Raw genomic sequence first — 24818 nt, 5'->3', positions numbered from 1 at the left:
GCCCAGGGAGGGGGCAGGTGTCCAGGCTGGGCCCAGAGAGAGCGCTGGGGAGAGGAGCAGCCCAGGAGGCAGAGCCCAGCCACAGAGGGGAGGGGAGCTGAGTCCCGGGGACAGGAGGCTCTGGAGGCAGAGACGGAGCCCAGGGCTAGGGCGGAAGGTGTCAGGGCTGTGGCTTCAGCTTGGCATCTGTCCTGGGCATTCTGTGCTGGTTCCCAACTCTGGGATGTGTGACTTATATGCCTGATTACAGCGGCGGCTCCCACCTCACGATTTCTGGAAAGTCCTCAGAAGCCGCGTATATGACCAAGAACGGGCCTCACACGCAGCTGCTCCTGGGCAGAAACGACTCACTGTTTCCCTGGCCTAGACACACACAACACAGACACACACACGACACACATACACACAACACACACAACACATACACACACAACACATGCACAAAACACATACACACTCGCACCCACACACAGTGACAGAGACTTGACGAAAAGAAACCTCCTCCAGGTGCCCCAGAGCACTCCGGGGCGCAGCCCAGCCCCGCCCCGAGCAGAAGACTGGCGTTTTCCATGCAGGGGCGGGTGCGGGAGGGACCGGGTTGTCAAAGCTGCCCTTTGCTTGTGTCTCTGGGTTTGATAACAGCCCTAACTCCACTTGTTGGAAGCAAGTGATGAAAAATGTGCAGTCATTCTGGGCAAAGGGACCAGTGTAGGGGAACTCGAGGCACACCTAAGCCTTCACTTGTGCTGTGCGGAGTCCACACTTCCTTCCCCACTGGACTCTCAAAACCTCCCCTCATTCAACAGGGAGGTGCTGCTCAAAGCTCTGGGCACACATTAGGGCTGGGGAGGGAGTGGTATAGAGGGGACTCCAGCCTGCCCATCTACCAGGCAAGGGGGCACCTGCTCCTCTCTCAGCTGGATCTGGACCCGCCTTCCGGGCTCTGGCTGCAATGCCTTTCTCTTTCTCTTTGCAATTCCGTTGGGTCCTGCCCAAGACAGATAAAGACAGAGCAGCCTGTCTTTATCGGAGGTTCCTCTGCCAGCAGGAAGGGCCCAGGGAAAACCAGAGCCAGAGCCAGAGCCAGAGAAACATAAAGCACCCGGGGGCCTCCCACACCAATGCCTGAGCAGGAATGGGGAGGGGCCATGACTCACAAGGCCCTGAGAGGTTATTTTAAGGAGGGCTGCCCAACTGCAAGGACGCTGTAAGCAGGAAGTGAAAACACAGCACTTCAAAAAAAGAGCAGGACTGGGACAAGCTTATCTAAGAGGCTGAGCATGAATCCACAGATCAGGTACCGCTGCCCACTATGTCCACTGGGCCCCTCCTGTCCCTTCCTGCCTGGTGGTCCTGCTGGGCCTCAACCCTGGCCTCCCCCTGCCCCTGCCCCAGCCCTGGGCTCCCTCCCCTCTGGCTCCCCTGCCACCTGAATCCCAGTCAGGCTCTTTGCCCTGCTGTGTGATCACCCCACTGCTGCTTCTGAATGGGCCCCCTCCCCCACCCGCACCAGCCGAGGCCCCCTGCTGAGACTGTCCCTTAAAGTCATGCCCGGACTAGTCCCCGCCCTGAGTGGGTGCTCCCTCTGTGTGCTTCCCACCATTTCTGAGCTCAGGAACTGGGAGAATTGAACCAAAGGATGATTGGAGCAATCAGGCATTTTGTTCTCAGCGCTTTGATGAAATTTCTGTAAGAATTACTTTGCTTAAATACGAAGTCTTAGGAGAGGGTGTGGGGGCAGGAATGGTCTCTGAAGCACAAGATAAATCATGTCATCCAAGGATGATTCCACGGTGAGCAGATGTCCCCAGACAGGTTCCACTCCAAGGTCACTCTTCATCTTTTAGAACGTGACCAGTGGCCAAGTGTGGTTGCTCACACCTGTAATCCCAACACTTTGGGAGGCCAAAGCGGGCAGATCATGAGGTCAGGAGTTTGAGACCAACCTGGCCAATATGGTGAAACCCCGTCTCTACTAAAAAACATACAAAAATTAGCTGTGCATGGTGGTGCACGGGTTGATACTCGGGAGGTTGAGGCAGGAGAATCGCTTGAACCCGGGAGGTGGAGGTTGCAGTGAGCTGAGATAATGCCACTGCACTCCAGCCTGGGCAACAGAGTGAGACTTCATCAAAAAAAAAAAAAAAAAAAAAAAAAAAGAACAGTAACATGGAATGTGAGGATGTGAGAAAAAAATGCAATGATTAGGAGAAATGCTCCTATTTTAAAATTTAGTGAAAAGAGAGCCCAGTCCCCATCAGTTTTCTCCTACAGGGCCCGTGATGCAGATGCTGGATAGGGCTGGCCTGGAAAGGGGCCCCTGCTCCATCCGTCCCCAGCTCTGTGGCCTGGGCAGGTTACCTCACCTCTCTGTGCCTCTGGCACCTCCTCTGTAAGATGGGAATGGCCCCTGCAGGCCTAGGGCAGCCTCACATGAGCCCACACCTGCGCAGCACTTAGAAGAGTGGCCTGGGCCTCAGAATTCGGTTCTACCATGATTTTAAAATAATGTTAACATGCAGAGTGAAACATCAGGAGGGAATTGAGCTGAAAGGTTAAAAGCTATTTTTTAGGGGTGAAGAGTTTTATTCTCTTTTGCATTTTCCTAATGGGTTGGGGAGTGGGTGGGCAGAAATACTAGGAGGGTGGGGAATGTACCCCTGGAAAGGCCAGAGTTGGGCCAGAGCTGGGAGAGATCACCCCCGCCCCCCTGCCAGCATCCCCTCCTCTTCCTCTCCACTCAGTCTTCCTGCCTGGGAAGGCAGCAGAAATTCTCAGGGCTGTGGAGGGGTGGGGGAGGCCCAGGGCCGTCCCCAGAGCTGTGTTCAGTGGACATGAGCCCCGAGGACTCCAGGGAGGACTCCCTGCATGGGCCGGTTTCTCTCTTGTGCCTTCAGAAATCCGGTGGAGCGGATGTATCGACCCACATTCTACTACAACTTTGAAAATGAACCCATCCTCTGTGGTCGGAGCTACACCTGGCTGTGCTACGAAGTGAAAATAAGGAAGGACCCCTCAAAGTTCCCTTGGGACACAGGGGTCTTTCGAGGCCAGGTACCACCCAAACTTCAATAGAATCACAGGCAGTGTTGCAGGAATTAGAGGACTGGAGAGACTGATATGGGTGAGACAGGAGGATTTATTTAGGTGCACTGGCTCAGCAGACTCACATCCAAAAAGGCTGAGCCCTTAACAAAGACAGATTGAGGTATTTATAAGCAAACTTACAGAAGCAGAACAAAGGCAATTAATCAAACAGTGACAGGCCACATAATCTATAGCATAACAGATGACTTGGCATAACTTGGGGCCTTCTATAGCTGGTGGCCTTGCAGCTACATCAAAAGAAAAACAGGAACTGGCTAAATACAGACATTTGTAAAATATAGTTATAATTAATGGTTCTGGAAAGGAGAGACAGTAAAGGAATTTGTCTTTTTTTTAATTTTTTTTTTAATTTTCTTCAACCTTGCTCTGGAGGGGTGTGGGGGTGGTGTCTGGAGCCCATTCCTTTGGCCTTGACTTTTCAGGCAGTGTTATAACTGTCCTTGGAGTGAGCTGGCTAGGCAGAGGAAAACTTGTTCTTCTTTTCTTTTGTAACCCTTGCTACAGTAGGACCTAAGCAGCTGGAAATGCAGAAAACACAACAATAAATAAAATGCCCAGCAGTAGGCTCTCAATTGTGTATTTTTCCCACATTTCTTTTTTCTCTTTTTTTTCCTTTTTTTTTGAGATGGAATCTCGCTCTGGCACCCAGGCTGGAGTGCAATTGCACAATCTCGGCTCACTAAAACCTCCACCTCTCAGGTTCAAGTGATTCTTCGGCCTCAGCCTCCCGAATAGCTGGGATTACAGAAGCCCGCCACCACACCCAGTTAATTTTTTCTATTTTTAGTTGAGACAGGGTTTCACCATGTTGGCCAGGCTGGGGAATTCCTGACCTCAGGTGAGTCACCTGCCTTGGCCTCCCAAAGTGCTGGGGTTACAAGCATGAGCCACTGCACCTGGCCACTTCCCACAGTTCTGTTTTTGTTTTGTTTTGTTTTGTTTTGTTTTAAGACCGAGTTTCACTCTTTGTTGCCTGGGCTGGAGTGCACTGGCTCACTCTCAACTTGCACCTGCCAGGTTCAAGCGATTCTCCTGCCTCAGCCTGCGAACTGAACAGTCACGTGAGGGTGAAGGTTGTTGCCAAAAGCTCAGGGGATGCTCCAGACAGAGTGGCCTGGGATGTCGAGTCACTGCTGCTCCATGCCACGGGGGCAAGAGGAAGCAGGAGTTTAGTCTGACATGCTGCCCTTCCAGATAGAGGGCAAGAGACAGAAAAGAGGTGCTGAAGTCGCCCTTGAATAACCACAGCAGTGGCACCCACAAAGGTGTAGTCCCCACAGCCTCATAGCCTCTTCTAGGTGCCACCTCTTAAGGCCATTACTATAGCAATTAACACTGAACGTGAGCTTTGGAGCAGACAATCACTCAAACCAAACAGGGGGGATGGAAGAAAGGAGCTTCAATGGCAAGATCCCCTGGGCTCCTGTCCTGGCCCCTGACTGACCCCTGCCCCACTCCTGCTCTCCTCCTGCTCCCCCTCTCAGAGCATCCCCTGCCCCCTGCTCCTCTCTCAGATGTATTTCCAGCCTGAGCACCACGCGGAAATGTGCTTCCTCTCTTGGTTCTGTGGCAACCAGCTGCCTGCTTACAAGTGCTTCCAGATCACCTGGTTTGTATCCTGGACCCCCTGCCTGGATTGTGTGGCGAAGGTGGCCGAATTCCTGGCTGCCCACCCCAATGTCACCCTGACCATCTCCGCCGCCCGCCTCTACTACTACTGGGAAAAAGATTGGCAGAGGGCGCTCCGCAGGCTAAGTCAGGCAGGGGCCCGCGTGAAGATCATGGACTATGAAGGTGAGAGGTGGAGGGGTCAGGGGAGCGTGAGCAGGTGGAACAGCATGAAAGATGGATGGATCTGCAATGCCAAGGCTGGGGGTGTCCCAGGGCAGCCTGTAGGGGTGGGACTGTCACTGACTGCAACTGACAGCCAGGAGACCAGGCCTGGGAGGACGTGCCAGGGTCAGGGGAGAGCCTGACTGCTTCCCGCTTGTTCATCTCAGAATTTGAATACTGCTGGGAAAACTTTGTGTACAATGAAGGTGAGCCATTCATGCCTTGGTACAAATTCGATGACAATTATGCATTCCCGCACCGATTCGATGCCAATTATGCATTCCTGCACCACACACTAAAGGAGATTCTCAGGTGAGGGTCTCCCTCTGGCCTCATCGTCTCTCTCCTCTCACCTCCTGCTCATCCTCCTGAGGCCTCCCTTGGCCTGGCCCTCCCGCCCTCCCTCTTGACCCACTGCCTGCCCTCATGGTCACACTGCCTTCCCTTAACTCCTGATGCTCCCACCACACTGCCTCCTCCCTGCTTTCCTGGGCCCTTCCTGTGAGTAAGAGGCCCCTTGTGCCTCTAAGGCACCTGGGTCTTGGACTAGAGGAACAAACAGCAAGACAGAGTGGCCTGGGACACCAGCCGCTGCCTTCTGTGACATGGGGACAAGAGGAGGCAAGAGCTCAGCCTGCCAGGGAACAACTCTGGGCAGGAGATGTGGAAGGAAGGAGCTCAGTGTGGGGGCACCCATGGCATCCTGGGGGGACATCTGAGGGCCCCCCCACCCGCTATTCCTCCCTCCAGTGGTGGCCTCTGAGTGTGAAGGCATGGGGGAAGCAGACACCTGCCCCTCACTCTCCCTCCCTACTACATAGCTGCTGGGTGGGGGACGTCCCTGGGATGATTCCTGAGGGCAGGATCCAGGGGTCCCTCCGGAGGTCCTCCCATCCAGGTGAGAAAGCAGCATAAAGTGAGGCCTGCACTCAGATGGGCCTGGGAGGTCACTCACAGCGCAGGTGTCTCCTGCGACAAGGGCCCTGGAAGATCGAAATAGAACCCAAGCCCAGGACTAACATCAGGGCCAGGACAAGCCTGCCAGGGAGGGTGCACGTGAAGCCCCAGATCAGGGACCACTGCCCGCTCTGCCCACGGGGCCTCTGCCGCCCCTTCCTGCCTGGGCCTCAGCCCTGGCCTCCCCCTACCCCAGCCCTGGGCTCTCTCCCCTCCTGTTCCTCTGCTGCTCCCACAACCAGCCAGGCTCTTTGTCCTGCTATGTGGTCGCCCCACTGCTGCTTCTGAATGGGCCGCCTCCCCCAGCTGCCCCAGCCCAGGCCCCCTGCTGAGACTCTTCCCTGAAAGTCACCACTGGGCTGGTGCTCCCTGCCCTGGGAGGGTGCTTCCCCTGTGCGCTTCCCGCCATTCCTGAGCTCAGGAACTGGGAGAATTGAACCAAAGGATGATTGGAGCAATCAGGCATTTTGTTCTCAGCACTTTGATGGAATTTCTGTAAGATTTACTTTGTTTCAACACGAAGTCTTAGGAGAGGGTGTCGGGGAGGGAATGGTCTCTGTACCAGAAAATCAGTCATTTCTTCCAAAGATGCCTCCACTGTGAGCAGAGGAGGACGCACACGACCCCAGACACAGGCTCCTCCTCCGTGAGCACCATTCCCCTTTTAGAATGACACCTGCAACATGGAGTATAGGATAAAATATGATGATCAGGAGAAATGCTCTTATTTTAGGCAGGACATCGTAGCTTATGCCTGTAATCCTAGCTCTTTGGGAGGCTGAGGTGGGTGGATCACTTGAGGTCAGCAGTTGGAGACCTGCCTGGCCAGCATGGCGAAACCTCCTCTCTACTGCAAATACAAAAAATGAGCCGGGCATGGTGGTGGGAGCCGGTAATCCCAGCTACTTGGGAGGCTGAGGCAGGAGGATCACTTGAACCCGGGAGGCACAGATTGCAGTGAGCCAAGATCATGCCACTGCACTCTAGGCTGGGCGACACAGTGAGACTCCATCTTAGGAAAAAAAAAGAAGAAGAAGAGTAGCCTTGGCCTGGGAATTCGGTGTGATCCCAATGTAAAAATAATAATCACCATCATCGGACAGGTGAAATGTGAGGAAGGAATTGAGCTGAAATGTTCAAGCAATTATTTCAGGGTGAAGAGCTTTATTGTCTGTTGCGTTTTCCTAATGGGTTGGGAGATGTGTGGCAGAAAAACTGGGAGGTTGAGGGTGTCCCATTGGTAGCCCCAGAGCTGGGGTTCCAGCTAGGAGAGGTCACCCCGGCCCTGCTGCCCCTGCCAGCATCCCCTCCTCTTTCTCTCTCCCCCCGTCTTCCTGCCTGGGAAAGCAGCAGACATTCTCAGGGCGGTGGAGGGATGGGGGAGGCCCAGAGCCCAGGGCTGTCCAGGGAGTGCTGTTCAGTGGGCATCAGCCCCGAGGACTCCGGGGCGGTCTCTGCATTGGGGTTTCTCCCTTGTGCCTTCAGAAACCCGATGGAGGCAACGTATCCACACATATTCTACTTCCACTTTAAAAACCTACAGAAAGCCACAGATCAGAATGAAACCTGGCTGTGCTTCACCGTGGAAGGTATAAAGCACCACTCAACTGTCTCCTGGAAGAGGGGCGTCTTCCGAAACCAGGTAGCACCAAAGTCCTAGTTATACCCCAAATAGGAGCTAAGCAGCTGGGAATGCAGAAAACACAATAATAAGTGATGTGCCCAGCACGGGCTCTCCTGTGTGCACTTTCCTCCCACATGTCCTGTTTTTTTTTTTGAGACAAAGTCTCACTCAGTCGCCCAGGCTGGAGTGCAGTGGCGCAGTCTTGGCTCACTGCAACCTCTGCCTCCTGGGTTCAGGTGATTCTCCTGCCTTAGTCTCCCGAGTAGCTGGAATTACAGGTGCACGCCACCACGCCCAGATAATTTTTTTGTATTTTTAGTAGAAATGGGATTTTACCATTTTGGCCAGGCTGGTTTCGAACTCCTGACCTCAAGTGATCCACCAGCCTCGGCCTCCCAAAGTGCTAGGATTACAGGCATGAGCCACTGCGCCCAATCTCCTCCCACATTTTTTAAGTCCGTGGCCCAGATCTTCCTCCCTGACTCTCCCAGGATCGGATCGTGGTGGGGGTTTGCTTCTTCCCAAAAGGCCTTGTTTAGCGCCCAGCACCCTCACTCTTGACTTTGTTTCCCAAAATCTTGTCATGGAGCCGTGCGTCCAGCAGTCCTCGGGAAACAGCAGCTGTGGGAAGCGGGGGGTGTGGTGTCCAGCACTGTGCCTGGGCCAGTCACTGCGGGCTGGTGGGGCCGCCCCCACCACTGCCCTGATTCCTCGATGTCAAGGACACATCATCACAGGATGGTGAATCCTCACTCCTAACTCTGCCGCCCCCACAGCTGCCACTGACCTCCCACCCACCCTGTCGTGTCCCACCCACCCCTGCGGCCCCCTCCGCCCAGGCAGGAGACTTTTCAGAGTGTGTTTGAGGAGGGAGCCGTCTGTGCTGGGCAGGCCTGGCCTACAGCGGTGCTGGCCTCGGAAACACCCAGGACTCAGGACTGAAGCACAAGTGTTTCCAGTCCCTACACTCTGGAAAGGCGACAAGAACTCCTCTTCGAGCTTTTCTGATGAGCACTCACCTCTCACCCTCAAACCCCTGGGGCCTCTTTTCCTCCTGACCCTCTCTCTGGGCCTGGCCTCTTGCTCTAGGTTCCCAGTTTTGGTCCCAGCACTGGTCTCTTCTCCAATGGTACCAATTCCAGGTCTCCTTCCAACTCCTGGGGCAGGTGCACAGGCAGCCTGAAAATCCCAGTGGATAATGGTGCTGTCCCCCAGGCAGTGAAGATGGTTGGAGAGGGGATTCTCCTCACTTGTCTTTAAATGAGCATCTACTATTTCTTGCAAATGTTCCATGTATCTGGACTTGGCCTAAGCCCTTTTTATTTTCAGTGTCACCTCGTTCTCCCTAATATTAAGAAAAAGGGGGTTGCTTGTCCCTCACTTTGCTATGAGGAAGCCTTGTTTCCTTTTCTTGAGAACACAAAGCGAGTGAGTGGTAGAGCCCAGATTCATACCCAGGTCTACTCGAAATGGTGGCGAACAGAGATTTATTTATTTATTTATTTATTTATTTATTTATTTATTTATTTATTTCTTCTTTCTTTCTCTTTCTTTCTTTCTCTTTCTTTCTTTTTCTTTCTTTCTTTCTCTCCTTTCTTTCTCTCTCTCTCTTTCTTTCTTTTCTCTCTCTCTTTCTTTCTTTTCTCTCTCTTTCTTTCTCCTTCCTTCCTTCTCTTTCTTTCTTTTTTCTTTCTTTCTTTCTCTCTCTTTCTTCTCTCTCTCTTTCTTCTTTTGCTGCTACCTCCAAACACAGATTTTTCTAATTCTGGTTATGTCAGGATACGTAGAGAGGGGCTGGGAGAGGTCTTCAAGGTGGGGCTGGTGTTTCCAGTCCGGGAGTCCTGAGCTGCCCCATCTGGCCTGAGAAGCATATTTGGGAGACCTCATGGCATCCTAAGAGATGTGGAAAATGCTATGAATTATCCGAAAAGAGGTCCCTGGCAGGCTCCTCTCCCCAATGATCCCCCTCAAGAGTGTCCCTGCCCCGATGCTGGGTGTGGTAGGAGTTAACTCTGCAGGCAGGAGGAAGCCCCAGCGGGTCCATTTCCAGCAGGGGCTGTGGGTGAGCTGAGCCAGGACAGGGGTGCATGGTGAGGCCAGGGAAGGAGACCCAGCTCTACCCCAGGGAGAGGGGCAGGGTCCTCCCCAGAGGGCCTGAGCACACTGAGCTGACCCCGGGGAGACCCTGACAAGGCCTAAACAGGCCCCAGGGCTGTGCTGACTTCCTGATAATCCCCCAGAAGGGGTCAGGGAGAGAGGATCAGTGGCCTCCACAAAGGGAGTGGAAGCGCCTCCTCTGACAGGTGCCTCAGTATATGGGGAGCAGGGAAGGAGTGGGGAGTGAAGGAGAGGAACGAGGGGTAGTCCCAGGAGGAGTCTCAGGGCTTTTGGTTTCCCCCATCTTTGTCCACAGACACCTGATGGATCCAGACACATTCACTTTCAACTTTAACAATGACCCTTTGGTCTTTGGACGGCACCAGACCTACTTGTGCTATGAGGTGGAGCGCTTGGACAATGGCACCTGGGTCAAGATGGACCAGCACAGGAGCTTTCTACACAACCAGGTGACCAACCCAGCCACCCACATCCAGGCAGGGCCCTCCCAATCCAGGGACACTCATAGGTAGAAGGTTCTGGGTGGTACCTGTGGTGTCCTGCAGTGTTTGTCACTTGTGCTTCCTGCAGCTGCTGCTGCTTGGCCCTGGGGTTGGGGGGAGACTTCGGCTTCAGTGACTCTCCATGGACAGGTGGGGTTGAGTCTGCCCAATGGCAAAGTGCTTCCTGAGGACCCTCCCAGGATCCCCTCGCACTCACAGCTCTCACCAGGAACCATTCGGAACTGTGGGATGTGAGGACTCAGGGCCTGCCTGACTCACAAGGCCAGGATGACCCAGTGCCCGCTCCTGGGTCTCATCCTGCGGGGAGAGAGACTGAGGCAGGAGAGGCCGATCAGGGGTTCTGTCCTGCCCAGGGTGGAGCCCACAGCAAGGCCAGGACAGGTCCCATGTCAGGATGCAAAGATGGCCAGCATTTGGGGAAGAACTGGGCCAGGAAAGGCTGAGGGGGCCAGGCTAGACTGAGGAGCCCTGAGCCCAGGGGACTTTCTTCCCTGGCCCCTACCCAGCACAGCCTCTGTCTGGAGAGGCCAAGTTCTGCTTGGCTCTGGTGCTGGAAACTGGGGACTTCTCTAGGCTCTATGAGCTCAATGTGGGCCTTGCTGGATCCACACACACTGCTTGGAACATCCTTTCAAGGGTGCCAGTCTCCATCACCGCCTAAGCAGTGGGACTCCCCCAGGAATGACCCACAGCCCCTTCTCAGCACAAACCATGTCATCCACTCCACCCTGCGGCCCCTCTGAATGGAGTCCTTCCCTGTCCTTGTCCCCATCACAATCACAGTCCTTGCTGCCCTGCTGTCCCCAGCCTGATCAGTTCCTAGTCTTAGTGGAAAATAATTTTCTCTGAAGTTTGGAGTAAATGCCATATTTCTATAAGTCACGATAATGACAATTATGCCATGTCCCAGGGACCTTCCCACGTTGGAGTGAGTCCTGCTGGTCTTCTCTTCCCCACTACTTTTGGTGGAATTCGTTTTGGCCTAAGTCTATATCACATTTGGGCTCAGCACAGGTTGTGGCACAGAATAGAAGCTTCCAGAATTATGGGCCACAGATGGGATGGGAGTAGGAGAGTTGATGAGTAGAGCTGGTCAATCTCCCCTTGAAGGAACCACACTCACTCAGGGGCATCAGGCCAATGACCTTGGGGCTCCGCCGGCCCCTCCTCCCTGCCCCCATCTCTGTAGCCCCCCCTGCAAGGCTGGGTCTGGGTTGAGGGTCCTGAAGGCTCTGACCTTGGGTACAAAATTGAAGGGGGCTCCAAATGTTCAGTAATTAGAGAAAACACATTTTAATTTAATAATTAATGCAATATTTTAAAATGCAAATTTAATGCAAATAGGCCACGATGAATAAAAATGAAGATTTTAAATAAAGACTGACAGAAGAGTGCTGTCCTGTGTGTACCGGAGCTGGGGCAAAATAAAACATCATTGCTCCTGATCTGTTTGTATTTAAATGGACAATATTTTGCTTATCTTGAGATTTCTGCATAACATTTGATATTTTTAATATTGCATAGAAAACCATGCATCCTAATAACTGGGGTTTTGGCAACCCCTCTAATTTTGTGCTGGAGGCCCCTGTCTCCCCAGCCCCACCTGGTCCAGGCCCTCCCTCCCTGTTCACCACACATCACCTCACACTCTGTTTCCTTTTCTAGGCTAAGGATCCTCTCTATGGCTTTGATGGCCGCCATACGGAGCTGTGCTTCCTAGGCTTGATTCCTTATTGGCAGCTGGACCTGGCCCAGACCTACAGGGTCACTTGGTTCATCTCCTGGAGCCCCTGCTTCTCCTGGGGCTGTGCTGAGCAAGTGCGTGCGTTCCTTCAGGAGAACACACACATGAGACTGCGCATCTTCGCTGCCCGCATCTATGATTACGACCGCCTATATAAGGAGGCGCTGCAAATGCTGCGGGGTGCTGGGGCCCAAGTCTCCATCATGACCTACGATGGTAAGAATGGAAGGTTCGGGTGGGGTGGGGTGGGGGCAGGAGAGGTTCCTGGGAAGAAAAGGAGAAAGGCCTTGGTCTGCTGCCTGCAGAGACGATGGCTGCACTCTGGGACCTGACTTTGGGGTCGATGGGAAGAGAGAGGCCAGGCCAGGAGACGTGGGCCCAGGGAGGGTGGGGAGGGTGGCTGGAAGTGGAAGCAGAACTTGGGGCTTCCTGAATGAGAACTGGGCTGGCCCAGATTCCAATGGGAAGGAATTACCCGATGAAGGAGCTAAGTCCCTAGGGGAGGGAGAGGGAAAGGAGGGACTGAAACCAGGATGTGGGAAGTCTGTCCTGAGAGTCATGGGCCCTCGGTGCCACCCCGATCCCACAGCGGGAGCGTGACTTATCTCCCCTGTCCCTTTTCAGAGTTTGAGCACTGCTGGGACACCTTTGTGGACCACCAGGGACGTCCCTTCCAGCCCTGGGATGAACTAGAGGAGCATAGCCAAGCCCTGAGTGGGAGGCTGCAGGCCATTCTCCAGGTGAGGGCTTCCTCCCTCTGCCTGGTGCGGCATCAGCCTCCCCCTCCTCCCCGCTCCCCTGGGCCTTGCCTTCCCCTCTGCTCAGAGCCTCCTCTGGGTTCCCTGCTCCCCACAGGGTGCCCAGCTCCGTCCCTCCCTTTCCTTCTCACAGCCTCCCTCTCTCCCGCCTCCGGCGTCCCTCCCTCCTCTCCCATCATTGTCACTGTCCCCAGGCCTCCTCCCTGTGCCCTCTTTCCACTCTCTCACCTCCTGCTCCATTCAACCCCCCTGCTCTTCCAGAATCAGGGAAACCGAAGGATGGGCCTCAGTCTCTAAGGAAGGCAGAGACCTGGGTTGAGCAGCAGAATAAAAGATCTTCTTCCAAGAAATGCGAACAGACCGTTCACCACCATCTCCAGCTGCTCACAGACGCCAGCAAAGCAATGCGCTCCTGACCAAGTAGATTTTTTAAAAATCAGAGTGAATTAATTTTAATTGAAAATTTCTCTTATGTTCCAAGTGTACAATAGTAAGATTGTGCTCAATATTCCCAGAGTAGTTTTCAATGTATTAATGAAATGATTTATTGGCTCCGTATTTAGACTAATAAAACATTAAGAATCTTCCATAATTGCTTTTGCTCAGTAACTGTGTCATGAATTGGAAGAGTTTCCGCAAACACTAGCAAATGTGTAGATGTCTTTCCTTGTGTAGCAGACCTGTAGCGGGGCAAAGGTCACACGACATCCCTCTGGAGCCAGAAAACAGCTAAACCTCACCGCAGAAGAACCTAAACGCAGACCCCACCCTCACTCACAGAGCCCCGCCCACCCTCACTCACAGACCCCAGGGCGCCGATTGGAAGGGACATGCCCAGCAAGAAGAGAACAGCCAGCAGCCAGTCTCCCTGTTGGAAAGGAGCCACACAAGTGCAGTCAGGGGCCCTCAGGAGCAGCCCTGTGTCCACCCCTTCCTGATTCTACCTCCTAGAGAGGGAGCCCAGGGGAGGCCATGGCTGAGACCCAGGACAGGCCCAGTCGGGGGAAGGAGCCCAGGGAGGGGGCAGGTGTCCAGGCTGGGCCCAGAGAGAGCGCTGGGGAGAGGAGCAGCCCAGGAGGCAGAGCCTAGCCACAGAGGAGAGAGGAGCTGAGTCCCGGGGGCAGGAGGCTCCGGAGGCAGAGACGGAGCCCAGGGTTAGGGCAGCAGGTGTCAGGGCTGTGGCTTCAGCTTGGCGTCTGTCCTGGGCCTTCTGCGCTGGTTCCTAACTCTGGGAAGTGTGACTTATATGCCTGATTACAGCAGGCGGCTCCCACTTCACAGTTTCTGGAAAGTCCTCAGACCAAGAACCGGCCTCACACGCAGCTACTCCTGGGCAGAAATGACTCACTGCTTCCCTGGCCTAGACACACACAACACACAAACACGCACAAGACACACATACACACACAACACACGCATGACACACATACACACACGCACCCACACACAGTGACAGAGACTTCACAAAAAGAAACCTCCAGGTGCCCCAGAGCACTCCAGGGCGCAACCCGGCCCCGCCCTGAGCAGAGGACTTTGACGTTTTCCACGCAGGGGCGGGTGCGGGAGGGACCAGGTTGTCAAAGCTGCCCTTTGCTTGTGTCTCTGGGTTTGATAACAGCCCTAACTCCACTTGTTGGAAGCAAGTGATGAAAAATGTGCAGTCCCCAACACAGGAGCACCCAGATTCATAAAGCAAGTCCTCAGTGACCTACAAAGGGACTTAAACTCCCACACAATAATAATGGGAGATTTTAACACCCCACTGTCAGCATTAGACAGATCAACGAGACAGAAAGTTAACAAGGATATCCAGGAATTGAACTCAGCTCTACATAAAGTGGACCTAATAGACATCTACAGAACTCTGCACCCCAAATCAACAGAATATACATTTTTTTCAGCACCACACCACACCTATTCCAAAATTGACCACATAGTTGGAAGTAAAGCTCTTCTCAGCAAATGTAAAAGAACAGAGATTATAACAAACTGTCTCTCAGACCACAGTGCAATCAAACTAGAACTCAGGATTAAGAAACTCAGTCAAAACCGCTCAACTACATGGAAACTGAACAACCTGCTCCTGAATGACTATTGGGTACATAATGAAATGAAGGCAGAAATAAAGATGTTCTTTGAAACCAACGAGAACAAAGACACAACATACCAGAATCTCTGGGACACGTTCAAAGCAGTGTGTAGAGGGAAATTTATAGCACTAAATGCCCACAAGAGAAAGCAGGAAAGATCCAAAATTGACACCCTAACATCACAATTAAAAGAACTAGAAAAGCAAGAGCAAACACATTCAAAAGCTAGCAGAAGGCTAGAAATAACTAAAATCAGAGCAGAACTGAAGGAAATAGAGACACAAAAAACCCTTCAAAAAATTAATGAATCCAGGAGCTGGTTTTTTGAAAAGATCAACAAAATTGATGGACCGCTAGCAAGACTAATAAAGAAGAAAAGAGAGAAGAATCAAATAGATGCAATAAAAAACGAAAAAGGGGATATCACCACCGATCCCACAGAAATACAATCTACCATCAGAGAATACTACAAACACCTCTATGCAAATAAACTAGAAAATCTGGAAGAAATGGATAAATTCCTCGACAAATACACCCTCCCAAGACTAAACCAGGAAGAAGTTGAATCTCTGAATAGACCAATAACAGGTTCTGAAATTGTGGCAATAATCAATAGCTTACCAACCAAAAAGAGTCCAGGACCTGATGGATTCACAGCTGAATTCTACCAGAGGTACAAGGAGGAACTGGTACCATTCCTTCTGAAACTATTCCAATCGATAGAAAAAGAGGGAATCCTCCCTAACACATTTTACGAAGCCAGCATCGTCCTGATACCAAAACCTGGCAGAGACATAACCAAAAAAGAGAATTTCAGACCAATATCCTTGATGAACATTGATGCAAAAATCCTCAATAAAATACTGGCAAACCGAATCCAGCAGCACATCAAAAAGCTTATCCACCATGATCAAGTGGGCTTCATCCCTGGGATGCAAGGCTGGTTCAACATACGCAAATCAATAAATGTAATCCAGCATATAAACAGAACCAAAGACAAAAACCACATGATTATCTCAATAGATGCAGAAAAGGCCTTTGACAAAATTCAACAACCCTTCATGCTAAAAACTCTCAATAAATTAGGTATTGATGGGACGTATCTCAAAATAATAAGAGCTATCTACAACAAACCCACAGCCAATATCATACTGAATGGGCAAAAACTGGAAGCATTCCCTCTGAAAACTGGCACAAGACAGGGATGCCCTCTCTCACCGCTCCTATTCAACATAGTGCTGGAAGTTCTGGCCAGAGCAATCAGGCAGGAGAAGGAAATAAAGGGTATTCAATTAGGAAAAGAGGAAGTCAAATTGTCCCTGTTTGCAGATGACATGATTGTATATCTAGAAAACCCCATTGTCTCAGCCCAAAATCTCCTTAAGCTGATTAGCAACTTCAGCAAAGTCTCAGGATACAAAATTAATGTACAAAAATCACAAGCATTCTTGTACACCAATAACAGACAAACAGAGAGCCAAATCATGAGTGAACTCCCATTCACAATTGCTTCAAAGAGAATAAAATACCTAGGAATCCAACTTACAAGGGATGTGAAGGACCTCTTCAAGGAGAACTACAAACCACTGCTCAATGAAATAAAAGAGGATACAAACAAATGGAAGAACATTCCATGCTCATGGGTTGGAAGAATCAATATCGTGAAAATGGCCATACTGCCCAAGGTAATTTATAGATTCAATGCCATCCCCATCAAGCTACCAATGACTTTCTTCACAGAATTGGAAAAAACTACTTTAAAGTTCATATGGAACCAAAAAAGAGCCCGCATCGCCAAGTCAATCCTAAGCCAAAAGAACAAAGCTGGAGGCATCACGCTACCTGACTTTAAACTCTACTACAAGGCTACAGTAACCAAAACAGCATGGTACTGGTACCACCACAGAGACATAGATAAATGGAACAGAACAGAGCCCTCAGAAATGATGCCGCATAGCTACAACTATCTGATCTTTGACAAACCTGACAAAAACAAGAAATGGGGAAAGGATTCCCTATTTAATAAATGGTGCTGGGAAAACTGGCTAGCCATATGTAGAAAGCTGCAACTGGATCCCTTCCTTACACCTTATACAAAAATTAATTCAAGATGGATTAAAGACTTATATGTTAGACCTAAAACCATTAAAATCCTACAAGAAAACCTAGGCAATACCATTCAGGACATAGGCGTGGGCAAGGACTTCATGTCTAAAACACCAAAAGCAATGGCAACAAAAGCCAAAATCGACAAATGGGATCTCATTAAACTAAAGAGCTTCTGCACAGCAAAAGAAACTATCATCAGAGTGAACAGGTAACCTACACAATGGGAGAAAATTTTTGCAACCTACTCATCTGACAAAGGGCTAATATCCAGAATCTACAATGAACTCAAACAAATTTACAAGAAAAAAACAAACAACCCCATCAAAAAGTGGGCAGAGGACATGAACAGACACTTCTCAAAAGAAGACATTTATGCAGCCAAAAAACACATGAAGAAATGCTCCTCATCACTGGCCATCAGAGAAATGCAAATCAAAACCACAGTGAGATACCATCTCACACCAGTTAGAATGGCCATCATTAAAAAATCAGGAAACAACAGGTGCTGGAGAGGATGTGGAGAAATAGGAACACTTTTACACTGTTGGTGGGACTGTAAACTAGTTCAACCATTGTGGAAGTCAGTGTGGCGATTCCTCAGGGATCTAGAACTAGAAATACCATTTGACCCAGCCATCCCATTACTGGGTATATACCCAAAGGACTATAAATCATGCTGCTATAAAGACACATGCACACGTATGTTTATTGCGGCACTATTCACAATAGCAAAGAGTTGGAACCAACCCAAATGTCCAACAACGATAGACTGGATTAAGAAAATGTGGCACATATACACCATGGAATACTATGCAGCCATAAAAAATGATGAGTTCGCGTCCTTTGTAGGGACATGGATGAAACTGGAAAACATCATTCTCAGTAAACTATCGCAAGGACAAAAAACCAAACACCGCATGTTCTCACTCATAGGTGGGAATTGAACAATGAGAACTCACGGACACAGGAAGGGGAACATCACGCTCCGGGGACTGTTGTGGGGTGGGGGGAGGGGGGAGGGACAGCATTAGGAGATACACCTAATGCTAAATGACGAATTAATGGGTGTAGGAAATCAACATGGCACATGGATACATATGTAACAAACCTGCACATTGTGCACATGTACCCTAAAACCCTAAAGTATAATAAAAAAAAAAAAAAAAAAAAAATTACACAAATCGAAGCCCAAAAAAAAAAAAAAAGAAAAATGTGCAGTCATTCTGGGCAAAGGGACCACTGTAGGGGAGGCGTGAGAGGCTCATCTGGTGAAAGAACACCAGAGTTAGTCATGTCACAGGGCAGGTTCCAGGGAGACCTGCCCCTTGTCCCCCAGAACCCCACCTTCCAAGGGCCCAGGGCCCCATCCCCCAGGCCTCAACTCACAGCTTTGCCCATGACCTGGGAGCCCTGAGGGTCCTGGTGAGGTGACTGGACACAGCCTCATGACACTGCTGGGACCTGGGCTGAGAACTGAGAGCCTGTGGTCCCTCTGGGCTGTAGGGAGGTGAGGCCCCACAGTGGCGGCAGAACTGGGACCTTGTACACAGCAGCATGCACTCCAGACCCAAGTGGGACCTCCATTCTGGTCTCAGGGTGACCTGGGCTGCATAGCCCAGCACCTGCCCAGGGTCCCTCTGCCCTGCTCTGTCCCTCAATAGTCTGGACCCCTGCTGGGTACCTGCCTTGTTCCCCCTTACAGGGGACCACGGTGAATCTCGGGCAAAGCCTGCACCCGTGAAGGAGGCCATTCTCCCTGCTCCCATCCCTGCTGCCCACATGGGGAACCAGCTCCTTCCTGTCCCCGGGGACCTTTCCTGGGCTCCGGCGGAAACTCCAGCGGGATGTGGGGTCTTTCATTTTCCCTCAGTGTTGCAGAGGCCGAAATGGGGAGGGGCTGTCAGTCCCCAGGAAAGGGCACAATCTCCTTTCTTCCCTCCAGCTGGCCCAGGGATGGTGCACACTCTTATTTCAGTCACTCTGAGGACTGCAGCCCTGATACAAGCCCAGAGTCACTCCCAGGTTCTATGGATGCCTTACACACTCTGCCCTGGCCTGACTCAAGAGGACCAGGAAGTGCCTAGGACCCCTGGGGACAGCAGCCCTGCACACACACTCTGGGCCTTTCTCTCCCCCTTTCAGCCTTGTCCTTGGATGTCCCCCAAGTCACTCTTGCTCAGGACCAAGCAGATTGACTGGGGACAGCAAATGTAACCATAAAAGGGGATTCTACAAGGATTCCCCTCAGGGAGCAGGTGCCAGCGGTGGGGACTGGGGAGCAGATAGGAGGTGGCTGGGAGCTAAGATAGGAGTAACAGCCCAGAGTTCCTGGATCCTGGCTGAGGCTGGGTCCCAGGCCCCAGGACAGCCCTGCAGACCCCGGAATCAGAGACTGAGGAGTCAAAGACAGGCAGGAGACGCCTCTGGGGATGCCCAGCAAAACACTGTCCCCTGCGTGCGGCTCTCCCGGGTCTCCTCAAAGAAAGCTCAGTGACGGCTGTCGTGGCCACTGGCAACCCAGCCACATTTGCTCCACTGAGAGGCCATTGCTCTGGGCAGCAGGAGCCACCCAGGAAGGTTTGCAGGAAGGCAAGGGCTCTGCCCTCCAAGGGTCCTGCAGGGCACAGGGTCTGCATAGCAGGAACCCCCAGACTCCTTGTGCCTCATCCCCACTGTAGCTCAGAGCTCTGTGCTAAGGAGAGCCTCATCACACCCTCAGGGGATTCAGAAGTACTTTGTGGGGCTGCGACCAAACATTTGGGGCTGGGAGCAGAGCTGGCTGGATCAGGACGACACCCCCTCCAGGAAGGGCAGGCCTGTGGGGGGCATGAGCAGGAACCACAGCCTGTTCGTGTCTGCTGGTACAGGTGTGCTCTCTGCCGAGGTGGACTGTAGGTACTGCAGGGCACCATGCTGTGGTGCCTCAAATGTGAACTGGGAAGGGTGGTCTCTGGTCAGACTCACACAACGCATCAAGATGAGCTCACACCAGAATCACCGGAGACTCAAATGGGAGTTGACAGCCCCCAGGGGATGTCCTCTTGACTAGAGGAGTCCAAGGTCTGGAGACAGAATGGGAGGCGGCGTCCTCATGGCAAAGAACAGGGCCTCCTCTTGTCCGTCCATGAGGAGTAGTGCCCACCAAGATGGCAGGGACACTGTGCTGAGGAGGGTGGATCACTCCCACCTTCTTCTGAGGTTTCCACCTCAGCGAGCGCCGGCCAGCCTGGGAGGGTGAGGAGATGTGCTCAGTACGGGTGGCCAGGGCGGGACTGTCCCCAGGACGGGGACTCCCTTGCATGAGACGGCTAGCCAAGGGGAGGACTCCCTTCTCCCCTGCCAGCTTTGTCACCCTCTACTTGTTTTTTTTGTTTTTGTTTTGTTTTTGAGATGACGTTTTGCTGTTGTTGCCTAGGCTGGAGTGCAGTGGTGCGATCTCGGCTCACCGCAACCTCCACCTCACAGGTTCAAGCGATTCTCCTTCCTCAGCCTCTGGAGTAGCTGGGATTACAGGCACACGCCACCATGGCCAACTAATTTTGTATTTTTCATAGAGACGGTTTCTCCATGTTGGTCAGGCTGGTCTCGAACTCCCGACCTTAGGTGATCCGCCCGCCTTGGCCTCCCAAAGTGCTGGGATTACAGGCATGAGCCACCAAGCCCGGCTCCTCTACTTGTTTTCTGTGATGTCTGGCTGGTGTCTGTTCTAGTCCAGGGCACCCAGCCCTCTCTCGCCTCAGACCACGGCACCTGCCATTCCCTCTCTCTGGACGGCGCTTCCCTCGGCTCTTCCCATTGCTATCCCTTCTCTCCCTCAGGACTCAGTTCCCAAGTCACCTCCCCTGGCCTCTTGAAGCGAGCTGCCCACACAGTTCCCTTCTACCCCATCTCCATGTCTATTTCCTGCACAGTCCTTGTTACAAACTGGGTTTATCTTCCCCGTGTGTAGATTCTCATTTCTTGACCATCTGCCTCCACTTCCCGTAAATGCACTGAGGTTGGAGTCCACCGCTTCCTGCATGTGCTTTGACTTCAGTGCCTGCAGTCAGCCTTGCCCCCTGGGTAGGAATCCATTTACAATTGTTGAAAGAAAAAAATGAATGATTAAAAACAGTATAGACCTAGCTCAGTGGCTCATGCCTGTAATCCCAGCACTAGGAGGCAGGGGCAAGTGCATCTCATCTGAGGTCGGGAGTTTGAGAAGAGCCTAACCAACATGGTGAAACCCCGTCTCTACTAAAAATACAAAAAATTAGCTGGGCGTGGTGGTGCATAACTGTAATCCCAGCTACTCAAGAGGCTGAGGTAGGAGAATCGCCTGAACCCGGGAGGCAGAGGTTGCAGTGAGCCGAGATGGAGCCATTGCATTCCAGCCTGGGTGACAGAGCAAAACTTGATCTCAGAAACAAACAAACAAACAAACAAACAAACAAAAACAGTATAAAGGAATAAGAAAATGGTGGATGGTAATACACAAATTATTCATTAGCCACGAGGAGGTATACAGGGCAGACAGTCACATACTCTGTGATACCTGTTTGTATTGGGCTCTTGAGTAATTGACAAAATGATAACACTGCCACCAGAGATGAGCTTTCCATGACGACCAAGGTGGGAGCAGTCAGGTTCTGGGTGCTGCGGCCAAAGTACACATTTCAAAATAAATTGGTAAAGAAATTCATCACTGGTGGCCGGGCACGGTGGCTCACACCTGTAATCCCAGTACTTTGGGAGGCTGAGGCCAGCGGATCACGAGGTCAGGAGATCGAGACCATCCTGGCTAACACAGTGAAACCCCGTCTCTACTAAAAAATACAAAGAATTAGCCGGGCATGGTGGTGGGCACCAGCTACTCAGGAGGCTGAGGCAGGAGAATGGCTTGGAGGCAGGAGAATGGCTTGAACCCAGGAGGCGGAGCTTGCAGTGAGCAGAGATCGCGCCACTGCACTCCAGCTTGGGCGACAGAGCGAGACTCCGTCTCAAAAAAAAAAAAAAGAAAGACAGAAAGAAATTCATCACTGGAGACTGGATAAAGGTTGGGGCAATTGCTGGAGCCTTGCATGGAGAATCACACCTGCTTCAAAGATCCATTGCTGTGCTACAAACCACCTTACCTTAAAGCTTACCATAAGGTGTATTGTTCAGGCTTCTGTGGATCGGGACTCAGCTGGCCTGTCCACTGGATGAGCCAGCGGCTGGCTCACTCGTGCAGCTACAGTCCGAAGGTGGCCAGGTGGGCTGGACGGTGCCCAGTGGTCTCACTTACCTGCCTGGTACTTGATGTGGGCTGTCAGCCGGGCACCCAGCTGGGCTGTCAGATGCTCTCCCTGTGGTCACCCCATGCATCCAGCTTGAGCTGCCTCATCAAATGGCAGCTGGGTTCCAAAATACCAAGTCTGGTCAAGTCTCTGCCTACATCACATTTGCTAATGCCCTGTTGGCCAAGGTAAGTGGTCAAGCTCAGTGTTGTTATGGGAAGACGAGGCTGGGCACAGTGGCTCTCACCTATTATTCCAGCACTTTGGAAGACCAAGGCGGGTGGATCGCTGGAGCCCAGGAGTTCAGGACCAGCCTGGGCCATATGTGAAACCCTGTCGCTACAAAAAAAAAATACAAAAATTATCCAGGCCTGGTGGTGTGCACTTGTAGTCCCAGCTACTCCAGAGGCTGAGACTGGAGGATGGTTTGAGCCCAGGAGGTGGAGGTTGCAGTGAGCCATGATGGCACCACTGCACTCCAGCCTGGGTGACAGAGCGAGATCCTTTTTCAAAAAGAAAATATACGTGTATGTGTGTGTGTGTTTGTGTGTGTCTATGTGTGTGTGTGTGGGAAGCCAGTCACGAGGATGTGAATATCAGGGGGTGTGTTTCACTGGGGATCGCCAACATGACAGTTTATCACAGTCTTCCCTGTGTGCCAATGCATCCTACTCCACCCACATGAAAATAACCCACCCACTCCCAACAGCCACAAAGTGTCACCCCAGTGTGGAATCATGTTCAGACGTCACATCCAAGATTCTGTCATCTAAATCAATCCCAGGTGTAGACGAGGCACCTTCGGTTTGTTTTGTGGGGATGAGGTGCCTCAGGTTCAGAGATCTGTGCTCTAAAAACCAAGTGATCTCCAGCTGGGCTCGGTGGCTCAGGCCTGTAATCCCAGCACTTTGGGAAGCCGAGGAGGGGAATCACCTGAGGTCAGGAGTTCAAGACCAGCCTGGCCAACATGGTGAAACCCGGCCTCTACTAAAAATAGAAAAATTAGCTGGGTGTGGTGGCGGGTGCCTATAATCCCAGCTACTTGAAAGGCTGAAGCAGGAGAATCGATTGAACCTGGGAGGCGGAGGTTGCAGTGAGCTGGGATGCCTTGGTAACACCAGAATAGAGCCTGGACCCAGGCTCTGGGGCACACAGAACCTTTTCACCAAAGCCTGCTGTCACCACCCAGGCTGCTTTACCTTGACAGCCCCTCGTCAACTGTAAGAAGGTGAGAAAAATGCGACTTCTCAAGTGTGCCGTTCAGGGCATACCCTCTAGAGGGCGAGCATGCAGCAGAGACTGGCGGCATAAACCTTTGTCCCTTTCCTAGGCAGGGTCGGGTGAGAGTCAGGTCACAGGACCCCCAGGCCACACTGCAGGAGACCCTGCAGCTCCGCTTGGACACCCAGGAGTCCGTGCCATGCAGAGCCTGGGCCAGGTGCTGGGAAACACGGGGATGGGGCTGGCCTGCACCTGCCCTTGCTTGTCTTTTTTTTACTTTTTTTTTCTTTTTCGAGATGGAGTCTCCCTCTGTCAGTCATGCTGGAGTGCAGTGACACCATCTCGGCTCACTGCCACCTCTGCCTCCTGGGTTAAAGCGATTCTCCTGTGTCAGCCTCCTGAGTAGCTGGGATTACAGGCACACCACCACACCCAGCTAATATTTCATATTTTTGGTACAGACGGGGTTTCCCCTTGTTGGCCAGGCTGGTCTCAAACTCCTGACTTCAGTGATCTGCCCATCTTGGCCTCCCAAAGTGCTGGGATTACAAATGTGAGCCACCGCGCCCGGCCTGCGCTTGCTTTTTGGGTTTTGTCTTTGCCACCCAGAGTGGCATCACCTGGACAACCTGCCCTAAGGCTGCAGGGATGTAGGTGAGTCTGTCCCAGTCCAGGAAACGAAGGCTAGGATGACATCAGCTTTCATGGCTTCTGGACAGAACCCAGATCTGCACCTCATGTGTCCTGGAGTCAGGGAATGGTGAGGCTGGCTTCCCCAGTTCTGCCCTCTGGACGGGCGCTCCGTTGACAGAGACCCTGAAGAGCATCATGCCAGGTGAGGCCTCAAATGGTAAAGACAAGAGAAACAGAACTCGAGGAGAAGAAATATAGAGGCCAGGCCAAGGCCGTGCACAGCCCCCTGCAGCATCTGGCACTGTGGTCGCTTCTTTACTCTGACCCCCTCCTCCGGGAGCTCCCGTGGCTGTGAGCATCCTCCTCCCGGCTGGACGGCATCTCCTCTCTCTGGGCCTTCTGCCTTGGCCCCGTCCTCCCTCTGACTGGGTCCTGAGTCTCAATGTTGGTCACTTATGACCCCAAATCGCATTCTTCAGCTGGACACCCCCAGTCTCCTGGGCTGGACTCTGCAGTCACCCTTGGTGCTCCCAGCCCTTCCTCCCCTGTTCCTAAGCCCTGCTGTTTCTACCTTTGGGAGGACACGCAGGCTGTCAGCCCGTGTTTGCCGAGTGCTACGGTGCTTGAGTGTGCGTAGCCCTAAACTGGGAGCAGGCACTGGGTGTTGTGACTCCCCTTGCTGTAAACTTTAAGGACTCAAACAGAAGCAGAAATAAGTGAAAATAAGCAACATCTACTGAGTGCTGACCACCCACCAGGCTCCGTTCCTTATGCCTGAAGGGGAGCGGCTCATTTAAACCTTACACCTGAATGGGAGCGCTCATTAAACCCTTGCGCCCAGCCCCACAGTGAAGAGTCATCA

At 52.1% G+C, this 24818-nt stretch overlaps 1 protein-coding gene across 4 annotated transcripts in view; it reads left to right on the top strand.

The window, feature by feature from the left end:
- The first annotated feature begins 960 nt into the window (after positions 1-960).
- LOC129468125 (DNA dC->dU-editing enzyme APOBEC-3B) overlaps positions 961-24818 on the top strand; it is a 39903-nt gene continuing 16045 nt past the window's right edge. The window contains exons 1-8 of one of the 4 annotated variants that reach the window (XM_055253278.2): positions 961-1297; positions 2898-3054; positions 4623-4902; positions 5109-5253; positions 9936-10089; positions 11809-12103; positions 12512-12627; positions 12907-13237. In XM_055253278.2, the coding sequence (XP_055109253.2) occupies positions 1281-1297; positions 2898-3054; positions 4623-4902; positions 5109-5253; positions 9936-10089; positions 11809-12103; positions 12512-12627; positions 12907-12942 (1200 nt within the window). In that variant the 5' untranslated portion in view covers positions 961-1280 and the 3' untranslated portion in view covers positions 12943-13237. Of the gene's footprint in view, positions 1298-2897; positions 3055-4592; positions 4903-5108; positions 5254-7401; positions 7541-9935; positions 10090-11808; positions 12104-12511 lie in introns of those variants that run through there. The other 3 variants (XM_063622579.1, XM_063622578.1, XM_063622580.1) reach the window with 3 other exon arrangements.

The sequence above is a fragment of the Symphalangus syndactylus genome, chromosome 18, assembly GCF_028878055.3.
Source record: "Symphalangus syndactylus isolate Jambi chromosome 18, NHGRI_mSymSyn1-v2.1_pri, whole genome shotgun sequence".
NCBI lineage: Eukaryota > Metazoa > Chordata > Mammalia > Primates > Hylobatidae > Symphalangus > Symphalangus syndactylus.
The sequence above is the reverse complement of the archived record's forward strand: the minus strand, read 5'-3'. Positions and strand labels throughout refer to the sequence as shown.